The sequence below is a fragment of the Callorhinus ursinus genome, unplaced genomic scaffold (assembly GCF_003265705.2).
Source record: "Callorhinus ursinus isolate GAN/ISIS: 27379988/994484 unplaced genomic scaffold, GSC_fseal_2.0 scaffold3, whole genome shotgun sequence".
Taxonomy (NCBI): Eukaryota; Metazoa; Chordata; class Mammalia; order Carnivora; family Otariidae; genus Callorhinus; species Callorhinus ursinus.
The window spans coordinates 59,509,881-59,521,887 of NW_027397065.1; the positions used below are offsets into that span (position 1 = coordinate 59,509,881).

General features: G+C 38.7%; 1 protein-coding gene across 5 annotated transcripts in view; it reads right to left on the minus strand.

Moving 5' to 3' along the window:
* CCDC152 (coiled-coil domain containing 152) overlaps positions 1–11,038 on the minus strand; it is a 29,953-nt gene extending 18,915 nt beyond the window's left edge. For 2 of the 5 annotated variants that reach the window (XM_073890943.1, XM_073890940.1), the window contains exons 1-3: positions 10,823–10,905; positions 8,791–8,884; positions 6,742–6,847 (exon numbers count right to left, since the gene is read on the minus strand). In XM_073890943.1, the coding sequence (XP_073747044.1) occupies positions 6,742–6,847; positions 8,791–8,877 (193 nt within the window). In that variant the 5' untranslated portion in view covers positions 8,878–8,884; positions 10,823–10,905. Of the gene's footprint in view, positions 1–6,741; positions 6,848–8,790; positions 8,885–10,822; positions 10,906–11,015 lie in introns of those variants that run through there. The other 3 variants (XM_073890942.1, XM_073890941.1, XM_025867539.2) reach the window with 3 other exon arrangements.
* Positions 11,039–12,007: the final 969 nt, after the last annotated feature.

Sequence of the window (12,007 nt, forward strand, 5' to 3'; positions counted from 1 at the left end):
GGAACTATTGTCTCAAAGTTGAAAGACTTAAAATAAAATACTTAATTGACAATTATGAGATCTTAATAAAGCAACAAGCTATCTCGAAGTAAGTAATATAATAAGTACCTTTTAATTACCCTTCAAGTCAAATGCATTCTGGGATTTGGTCATGAGCTTTCTATGCACAATAAATACAGCATCGGAGGGATCCCCAGCTCCATGTGCTTTAGGAATATTTGTTCTAGAGGGAAGGTATACTTGGACATGTCTGGGGGCCTTCACTGCAAGCATTTATGCCCTGTCATGTGAATATAAGCTTTCAATATACTCTTGGTTATAACTAGTAATAGCTAAACCTTTGGTGGGTAGCAATAGAGATGGAAACTTCTGTAATTCAAACAGTCCACTTGGCTGTAAGTTCCAGACATCAGTTTTGTTCACCATTTCTCCCTAGTATTTAGAGAAGTCGTGGTCCATACCAGGCACTCCATAAATATTTTTTGAGTGATTGATCGATAGACAGGCAATATTATAGTAAACTGAAGCAAGAAAGGGGTAAGTGGAAAAGCTCTGGCCTGAAAAGAACATGTTATATTGTTATTCTAAGTGCTTTGCAAATACTGAATAAGTTAGCCCTCCTAACCCTATGAGGTGGGACCTTGTAGTTGCCTCATTTTACATATGAGGAAATGGACACACAGAAGTTTAGTAAATTGCCCAAGGTCACACTTTTAACTAGTAAGTGGTAGAGCTACAACCTGAACCCCACCAGTCCAGCAATAAAGCCTATGACTTAACTACCTTACTACCATAAAGAAGACTAGCTCAGGAGTGTCTTCTAGAGTAATAAGAGTAGGTTGGAGGCCCCGGAAAGAGGGCAGAGTCAGAGAAAGACTCTTTTTGATAGTTATTGCTATTTCATTTTCACTAGAAGTTTCGGGGGCACAGGTTGCATTAGTTTAAGTTTACAATTACACTAGCTAAATATATAGTGATGAAAAGCCCACAAAAGAATAACTTAATATCTTTAAAATATTAAAATTTTAAAATCGGAGGGGGAGAGGAACCATGAGAGACAATGGACTCTGAAAAACAAACTGAGGGTTCTAGAGGGGAGGGGGGTGGGGGGATGGGTTAGCCTGGTGATGGGTATTAAGGAGGGCACGTTCTGCGTGGAGCACTGGGTGTTATGCACAAACAATGAATCATGGAACACTATATCAAGAACTAATGATGTATGGTGATTAACAAAACAATAAAAAATTAAAAAAAACTTTAAAGTTTAAGGACAATTTCAACTTTTTTTTTTTTTTAGTAGGACAATTTCACCTTTATGTGCTTGGCTTAACAACTAATAAATATTGAGTCTTACTCTCTTTCATTCAGTTTTAGAGGCCCAAGATGGATATTCAGATGGATATGCACTAAAATGGCATACTGACTGGCTTCCATTCTAGTTGGGCATCTGTTTTGATGGTTAAATATTAAATACCATATTTGTATCTGATAATAAAAAGATATCTAGGTATAATAATAATAATACCATTTATTGTGTGTTCATTCTGCCAGGCATTATGTTAAGTGCATTATAAACATTACCCCAATTAGTATTCACAATGATACTGAGAGGTTGGTATTATTGGCCTGATTTTACAAAGGGAGACAGTCATCCATAGAGGTTTGGTTACTTGCCCAGGATTCCAGAGTTAGTAAATGGAAGGTATGGACTCAAACATAGGTTTTCCCCATTTCAAATCCTACTGTTAATCTTCTATTCAATACTTTGTCAGGAATTATAGGATATGCTGATGAAACCTTGAAACTTGGAGTCTGAGGGACTAGAGTAGAGTTTCCTTTTTCACTCTCTAGCTATGACACCCTATTTGAATTTTATATTCTCCATCTGCAAAATACAAGTATGGGTAATACCCATCCTCCCTCACATATAAAACTATTCTCATATATATGACTGTTCTGACAACCAAATGAGAAAACAATACTTTCTAAATTTACTCACACATATTCAAGATTGTTATTGTTTTTTATTTCTCTCCTCTGCCTCTCAGCAATTTGTTTATATCTCTTCTCTCCATTTCTCACATTTCATTTTAGTTATTTGTGGCTTCTCCCACTAGAAGGTGAACTCTTTCAGGTAAAGATCATATCTTATTAATTTTGATATTTCTTGCACCTAACATGGTGACTATTTCATAGGTGTTCGATAATATTTTTATTTATTGACTAAAGGAAAGAACCAATATCGTGAGGGGAGAATGCAAAACTCTGCCTTTCAATTAGAGGTCCTGAACTGAGTCTCCATGTACTTTCTTCAACAAATGAAAGTATTTTGTAGAAGTTAAAAGCTTTATGCAGATATCAGGTTCTACTATTGTGGTTTTTCACTCCTCTGCGTATCCCCTCTACCATCCCTCCCATCCGCTCAAAGTGTCCACCATCCTCCATTTTTTTCTCCTTTGGTATTTCCCAGTAACGGAATGATGGTTAAATCACATTTGACATTGCCTACTTCATATGTTGCTATGTTAGTTGCTACAATTAGAAAATTAAGGGAGTGCCTGGGTGGCTCAGTTGGTTGGGCGACTGCCTTCGGCTCGGGTCATGACCCTGGAGTCCCGGGATCGAGTCCCGCATCGGGCTCCCTGCTCGGGAGGGAGTCTGCTTCTCCCTCTGACCCTCTTCCCTCTCGTGCTATCTCTCATACTCTCTCTCTCAAATAAATAAATAAAATCCTTAAAAAAAAAAGAGAAAAAATTAAGGGAGTGCCTTGCTGGCTCAGTTGGTGGAGCATGCGACTCTTGATCTCAGGGTTGTAAGTGTGAGCCCCACCATGAGTATAGAGTTACTTAATATCTTAAAAAAAGTTAAGGAAGCATAGACTCTGCCATCACTTCTCTTTGTGTCTTTTAGAGGAATAAATCCAGCAATTCATGAAATATGGTAGCTAGAGTTATCTCAGTACAGTTGACCCTTGAGTAACTTGGGGATCAGAGGTGCTGACTCCTGTGCAGTTGAAAATCGGAGTGTAACTTTTGACTCTTCAAAAACTTAACTACCAGAGCACCTGGCTGGCTCTGTAGAGCATGTGACTCTTGATCTCAGGGTCGTGAGTTCGAGCCCCAGATTGGATGTAGAGTTTACTTTAAAAAAAAAAAAAGTTCAAAAACTTTACTAATAGCTGACGGTTGGCCGGAACCTTACTGATCACATAAAGTGCATTAACACATATTTTGTGTTATGTATTATAGCCTTATTATTACAATAAAATAAGGCTAGGGAAAAGAAAATGTTACTAGGAAAATCACAAGGAAGAGAAAATACCTTTCCAGTATTGCACTGTATTTATGAAAAAGCATGCACATATAAGTGGATTCATGCAGTTCAAACCTGTGTTGTTCAAGGGCCAACTATAATCAGCAAATTGAAAACAGAGCCCTGAAACTGAAAGTATACTGATTTTTTTTAAAAAAAATGTGTGTTTTCAAAAATGAACACGAGGTGGCTCTCTCAACACTTCTTCTTTTCCCAAAGGAAACTGGCTCAATAAAAATATTGTTCATAAGGTGGAATACCATTCATTATTTTAGAATAATGGCTTTTAATTCTCTTTGCATACCTTTACCCACATCATTTCTGTTGGATTTTACAATTAATACTATCCTATCCAATTCTTCTAAAAGTTAGAGTTCAGAATATTAAGCTACTTCTTATACTGTATAATTGATTAAATAAATGGTTATTTTGAGCTCAAATTTAGGCTCTACCATTAACTAGCAATTTGAACATTAATATCTACTTCACAAAGCACTTGGAAATGTTGAATACAATTCTGTATGAAAAGGATTTTTTTTTTTTTTTTTTTTTTTCACTTGGCCCTCAATACTAATATTGCTATCATCTTGAACTGGCACAGAAATTCTTTATCTGGTATCAAATGTAGAAAATACAATATCATGGTCTCGTTCTTTATTGTTGAAGAAAGCCAATCATATACGTAGTTTGTTCTTCCTAACTGAACTAGTACACACTTGGCTCTATAAGCTGTTATTCCCACTAGTTCTTTTACTACGGCTGTGTGTTATCCAGTGAAAAGGCCATTAGATTGAGAATAAGTAGAACTGGATTTTTAAAAAGTGTTTATTTTTTCAAATAATAAATACACATGAAACACAATAATATAGTGAAAAATGATTATCTCTCTAATCTCTGCCCCCAGACTAATCAGTTTCCCTTCCCCCAAAGCAAGCACTGTTACCAGGAGGCTGATGCTGTTTATCTTTCCAGAGATACACAGATGCATAAGGGAGAGGGTGTTCTGTGTGCACAAAGATATTTTTATAAAAATGATAGCATGCTGTTGTGAACATTGTTGCTTTCATTTACCGTATCTTGGAGATTATTCTATGTCATATAGAGAGCTACTTTATTCTTTTTATTAGCTGCTTAGTATTTCATTAAATAAATATGCCATAATTTATTTAATCAGATGAATGTCACATTTGAAAAGGTCTTCTCTGTCTAAAAAACAAACACACAAAACCCCCACAAAAACCCATATTCTCTTCTATTTTTTTCTGTGGTTTCATTTTTTCTCACCTTTAACTTTATATTTTGGTATGGTTTTATACTAAATACATATCCTGAAAAACCAGGAAGGTATTATAGAGAATTGCCCAATATCCTATGCCCCGTTTCCCCTATTAACATCTAACATTAGTATGGTATGTCTGTAATAATTAACGAACCAATGTTGATACATTATTAACTAAAATCTATGCTTTATTCAGGTTTTCTTAGTTTTTACCTTATGTTCTTTTTCTATTCCAGGATCCCATTCACAATACCACATTACATTTACTCATTGTGTCCACTTGGGTGTGATAGTTTCTCAGAGTTTTCTTGTTTGTGATGACCTTGACAGTTTTGCAGAGTGCTGGTCAGGTATTTTGTGGAATGTTCCTTTATGGGGATTTGTGTGATGCTTACCTCATGGTTAGATGGGGTTATGGGTTTTTTGGGGTAAGATCACAGAGGTGAAGTGCCATTTTCATCACACCATATCAAGGGTACATACTATCAATGTGGCATCAAGTTGACCTTGATCGTTTGCCTTAAGTGACACATGTCAGGTTTCTCCACTGTATAGTTACTCTCCACCACCCTGTTTTCTATACTGTATATTTCACACAGTGAAGAAAGTCACTCTACACAACCCACACTTCATGAGTGGGGCATTCTGATTTGCCTCTTTGAGGGAACACCACTTACATAAGTTATCAGGAATTCTGCAGAAAAGATGTCTCTTCTCCCTTATTTATTTATCTATTCTTATCAGTATGGGCTCATAGATATTTATTATATACTTTGGGTTACAACCCAATATTACTTTATTTAGTTTGTTGGCCAAATTGTCTCAGCTTTGCCATTGAGAACTCTTTCAGTTGGCTCTTGTATCCCTTTGACATACCCCCATCATTGTGGAGTGTTTTATCTTTTTGAGCATTTTCCTGCTTTCTGGTACTGCAAGACGCTTCAGGCTCATCTTAATATATTTCCTGCCTCGGTCCTAGAATCAGCCATTCTCTAAGGAGCCCTGGTTCCTTTAATTGTAAAATAGTATTGGAAACCAAGATCTGGGTTCCTGTTGCTACTGCGCCTGTTGCTGTTTTTAGGCCCTCTTAGTTAACATAGCAAGGGAATATCTGTGTATGTGTTTTGTTGCCATTGTTGCTGTTTTCCCCTCCAGAAACAGGGCACCTTACTGGTGAGGAGTGTTGGTCTGGGAACAGTGTGGCTGGGATGAACAGGATCAGTGCCCAGCCTGGGGACACCCCTGAACAGCAAGCATTCCTCCATGCAAATTTAGAGAAAACTCCATCATGGATGACCCCCTCCACCCCAATAGCACTGTGACTCCCAAGCAACAGGGGCACCTAAGGCACAGCTGGGCCCAAGGACAGCAGGGTTTCAGTGTCAGGCACAAGAACACTGTCAGGACACCCTGGGAACATCTCAAAGTTCCAGGTAAACTTGAGGGAATTCAGGCTCTCTTGACTTCTCCAGATGCCTTGAACTGGTTGCACAGGGAAGCCAAGCACTACCAGGCTTTGGGACTGGAGGTGCAGTTGAAGCTCATTTATCTGTGTGTCGTCCCAGACCATTGTGTCTCAAAGCAAGGAGACGTTCTCAAAGAGCAGCACCTTGCCCTGCAAAGAACCCAGGCTCTCAGGCTCCCCGCAGGCCAGCAGGTGGGCAGAGGAGGGTAGAGCACAAGCGGGGCCACAGCTGGGAGGGTAGCTGGCTGCTGGGAGCTGAGAGGTATATGTGGACTGGCTGTCCCGGAAGTGAGGGGGGAGCTTTGGACTAGAACAGCCCATTTTTGGCACTAAAATTTTTGACCCATCTGAAATTTCTTTTGGTGTAACTGTGAGGTAGGAATTCAACTGTTATTTTTCCCATGGTTTTGAAGGCCTGGATTGAGCCTTGGATTTGCCATTTCTTAGTTTAGCAGCCTCAGACAGATTAACTTCTTTCATCCTTTGTTTCTTCATTACTGAGGTGGCTTAGTAATACCAACCCTATCTGTCTATCAGGGCTCTAGTAAGGATAAAATGAAATGATAGCCCAGAAAGTTCTATGTGAATTTAAAATGTTCTACAAATGTATGGTATAATATTAATTACTGTTGTACCAAAAAATACTCATTAGAATTAGTATTTCTTCAGGCAGCAAAGAACTAACCTTCTTTAATTGAGACCTCCTTTGTTTGCATTACTTTTAACAAATAGTTAGTTTTTTCCAACTGCATATCCAGTATATTATTCTTTCCACTGGTTTCTATCATTTTCTGTAGAAGAAATAATATATATTATTACCAAAGCAATGCTATTTTGATTTTTTTTTTTTTTTTTTTACCTAATGACATGAAGACTAATGAAAATACAGACCACTTAATACTGAAAATTCTAATAATTAATTCTGGGATATATTTTATGTAAGTCAACTTCCTAATTTATTTTTAATTTTAAAAAGTAACATGGGAAAAATTAAAACAGATTAACAGTTATAAAGAGTTATGAAATTCAAAATATGACTTAACTTGAATCCCCTTCTTTCCAACTATCCAACCCTCAGTCCTATGGTTAAAAATTCCTTATATATATTTCCAAGATATTTTATGACTATACAACTATAGGAAAGGATTATATTATACTCTGTTTTGCACCTTGGATGTTCCACTTGAATGTTATCTTGGAGATTACGTCATATAAGCACATATAGATCTACTTCATTCTTTTAAAGACTTCCATTGAGTTTCATTTATGAGTACACTGTAACTTATTTACTTATGTATTACTTATTTTAAGATTTTATTTATTTATTTGAAAGAGAAAGACGGAGCACGCGCCCTCACGAGAGAGAGAGAGAGAGAGAGAGAGAGAGAGAGCATGAGCAGGGGAAGAGGAGAAGGAGGGAGCAGGAAGCCTGAGACACAGGACTCGATCCCAGGACCTCGAGATTATGACCCCAGCCAAAGACAGTGGCTTAACCAACTGAGCCACCCACGTGTCCCTGTAATTTATTTAACTAGTCTCCCTTTTGAGAATTTGTGTTGTTTCCAGTTTTTTGCTATTACAAACAATGAATAAACATATCTTTTTGGTATCTTTGTGCCTAGTATAATAGCTGCCATATACCCTAGGAACAGCTTCAGAAATCTTCAATTCATTGTATCATCTATATCTCTACCCACTTCCCTATTCTCTCTGCTTCTGAATTTATCTCAAAGCAACTCCATAAATCTCACCATCTGTATGTATCTCTAAGAGATAAAATTCTTAATATAATCACAATACCATTATCACATAAAAATTAATATTTCTTATTTAAAATATTTAAGGATAGGATAGATATATCTGAATAATCTCCAAAAACTTTGCACCAATTCCTCTCCCACCAACAGCGCTTCTTATTTCTTTCTCTATTCTCTTATTTTGGTAAGAGTCACTTGGTTAAGAAAACTCAAGTTCATTGTTTTAAAAAAGTTGATAATGTTACCTCAAAATACCCATCATCATGATATTTTTTTATTATGGCCATCCTATCCTGTGCAGAGGAAAAGAAGGAATAGGAAAGAATGATAAGGAGAGAAAATAAAGGTAGGTATTATTCCCCTTCCCACCTTTGCTTCAGAAGCCCACTCCCCAAATCTTTCATTTATCTACCTACATCTTCTCAACAGCTATTCCTATTCTTCTCCAGGGCAGACGAGGGGGAAAACACCTAATATATGCTTGTGGGTTTGGTCTATCATGTGATTTGTCCAGAGTTAGAGGGGTGGCGGGGGACGGGGGAGGGGGGAAGACTTCAAAGGGATCTGTTTTTAGGCAAAAGAGAAGGAAAAGGGACAGATAGGAAAAAGTAAAAAAAAAATATCAGTCATAATGGTAAGACATTGTGCATTGAGTCTATTTCAATTTTTACTAAAACATTCCTGGGTTTATGGACATTTTGAACATTTAAGTATGTATTTTCCCTTTAACTTTAGCCAAAGTATATCAACTGTTTCCTTGTACCAGAAACATTTTGATATATTAATACAAATGATCCAAAATGAAATATATTTGAAATATGGATTTTAAAAATGAGACAGGGCTTAGCAAAATATATTTCCATTATCTTTACTTTGTTTATTTTTTGTTACGTTTTTCTTTATTCCCAGCTCCTCCCACTGACAAAATCTGTTTCACCTTTCCTTTTATACTATAACTGTTTTATATCTTTACATACCTTTTCTATCTGTGAGAAGTCATTTATAAGTTTGTCAAGATTCACACTGCTGATCTTTTTCATACATTCTTCGCTGCTTTGATTCATGTCTAAACTAGTGAAGAGTAAACAGGGTGAGAAACAGATGAAAGAAATAAGCAAATGCTAAAGCACTACAATAGTGGCGATAATTCAAATACTAACGTTTCTGTATTCTACCCACAGAGCACCTACTTGAGCTCCATTACACTCAGAAAATTTTTGTTATACTCATTATTAATAATAGTTAAATGCATTAAGCCTTCCTCAGTCCTCTCCACGCCACCCCAGTCAAGTTTTCTCTAAACAAATCTAAAATTAGTGCAATGTTATGTGCATATGTAGAAATTATTTGTTCCTATTATACGAAAAACTATGCCATGTTCGACTCATCTCCTGGCCATCAGTGTGATAGCACTAAAATCTGGTGTATTGTTAAATCTGATGTGTGACTTTTAAATATAGGTAGTCTCAATTTAAGATGTTTAAAATGTTTATTAACTGTCACGCCACTGATATTTTTTGCCCTATTTCCTGGTGGTGTGCTATTGCCATGGACTGAATTGTATCCCCTGCCCCCACAATTCCTTTGGGTCTAGCCAGCTAACTGCTGAGGTGAAGAATGAGTTTGTTTTAGTCCTATGGAACCAATCATAAGAAATTCTGCAGAATTCCAGAGGTAAACTCCTCCAGTCAGGATGAAGAAATTGACTTTTGCAAAACTGCAAGCATTTACATTTGGGGATGGGAGAGTGTATAGAAGAATTAGGATTAATGCAATCTAAAAGTATGAGACACTTGTCTTTAGGCTTTTCACAAGCAAATTGGAAGGAGAAAATACAAATTTGAAATTTAGATGTTCTAGATTGAGGAAAGACCATGTGCCAGTGCCTGGTGTGTGAAAGTGGTAGTGGCAGCTAGTCCAAAGTAAAAGGTAAGTAAATTCCTAAAGTGATTACTGAAGGTAATTTTAGGGGTCATGTTCTTCTTTAAAATGAGGGACATCAAAACAAACATTGCTTGACAATTTGTTACTTCACAAAGAAATCCCATTTCCTTTCTCTTTTTGATATTATATGACATTAACAACTACTAGTGGTTTTTAAAGAATTTTAGCTGTATATTTTCAGTTTATTGAATTATTATCCTCCATCACATTTTCAAGTAAAACTCTATAAAATCCCTTAGAAAGTTACAACTTGATCTTTAAGGCAGGTGAATAATTGTAAAAGCATCCCGTGATAAATCCAGCAAAACTCCTTTTGGGGTAAAATTCAAAAATCACCTCTACTTGATAAACTGTTATTCTTTAAAAGAACTACAGGATAATCTGAAGTAGTTAATGCAAAATATTCCCTCCCAACTTTCTTTTTTCTTTTTAGTTCCTAACATTTTAAATAAAAAAGGTTTTACTTCGGTTCTGTCTCAGATCCCAGCTCTTGAATTAAATTCATTTTAATTTCAGCTTGATTTTTCTCCCAACTCCTTTCCTCTAATGAGACTCTTGGGAGTGTTTTTCTTTATAAAACCATCGCTCACGTTCCACTGGCTGTTACTGCATGCTTTCCCTTTTGTCTGTCACACAGGCTCAAAAGCCATCCGGTCCATTTCTAGGTGTCTTCATGGTACCGCCCCCCCCCCCCCCCCCCCCCCCCCCCCCCCCCCCCCGGTGGGCCCCCCCCCCCCTCCCCCCCCCCCCCCCCCCCCCCCGCCCCACCGCAGACTAGCATCCGGGCCTCCCCCTCTCCCTCTCCCCACCCAGCTCCGCGTGCGCCCCGCCCGCCGGAGGAGGGGCTCGCAACCTCCTCCCTCTTCCCGTGTCCCAGCTGCCCTCTGCGGATTCACTCAGTCGCGAAGCCCGGGGCGCTGCTCCCTCCGCTCGCGTGCGGGGGGCCAGAGGAGCCCAGCTCCCCTGCGGGCTATGCACCCCCGGGCCCGAGGGGAGGGGCTGGGAGTCTGTGAGGGGGACTGAAAAAAAGAATTTCCAAGGGCAAAGTGGGAATTTCGAACCTACCGACAAAATGTCTGGAGCTTACTTGCCTCGCCTCAAGATTCCCCCCAGTTTCCCACACCTCCTCCTCCTCCGGGTGCCGGTCCGCCCCACACGGCTGTCCCCTCCCGGAAGCCAGTTCCCCCAACATCAGGTCCGCCCTTCTCCTGGCCCCACCTGTGCCCCGACCCGCGTTCCACCTCCTCTCCTCCCTTACCTCCTCGGCCCTTGCTCCCTTCGGCATCTGCTGCTTCTTAGATATTTCCTCTAGGACAGGACTCAACACCCAGTGGCTGCCAGATACATAATTATTAATATTATTAACTCTTTCCCCAACCAAAGAATAAATCCCATTGGCTTTAAGTTTTGATCAGTGAGTCAGCACCGTTGAATAAATAATAAACTATCTAAATGTATTCGAGAAAACTTAGGAAGCAGGCTTATAAGGTACCAGGAGACTGTGCTAGGTGATGGAGATGAAAGCAGGAATATAATGCTGTCTCTGCTGTCCAGAGCCGGCTAATGGATCTGGTCTCCTACCTACAAAGCTTTATCTTGGTAACTTAATGGTTCCGGGCATAGGACTCTGTGTGGATTCAAGCCCCCAACTCTTTTGTTTATCAACCGAATGATCCTGGGCAAGTTTTTAAGTATAGCTGCCTTCACTTTTTTTTTTTTTTAAGATTTTATTTATTTATTTGACAGAGAGAGAGAGACAGTGAGAGGGGGAACACAAGCAGGGGGAGTGGGAGAGGGAGACCAGGCTTCCCGCTGAGCAGGGAGCCCGATGCGGGGCTCGATCCCAGGACCCTGGGATCATGACCTGAGCCCAAGGCAGACGCTTAACGACTGAACCACCCAGGCACCCCTGCCTCCACTTCTTTATCTGTAAAATAGACATTAAATAATAATGCCTACCTCATGGGGCTGTTGTGATAATTAAAGGAAATGATGCATTTTAAAAAGTGCTTAATGCAGTTCCTGGCATAAAGTAAGTGTTCAAAAATATTAGTTAGTATAATTTAAAAATTTTGGTCATTAACAGTTTGAAAGTGTATCCACTGCCAACTTTGCACTATCTACTTTTTTTTGAGTGGGAGATGAGAGATATATTTTTATTAATTCCATTTCCTATGAAAGCCAAAATTTGGCAAGCAGATACATGTAGACTGTAATAGGATAATCCATACTTTATTATTTGAAAAGTAG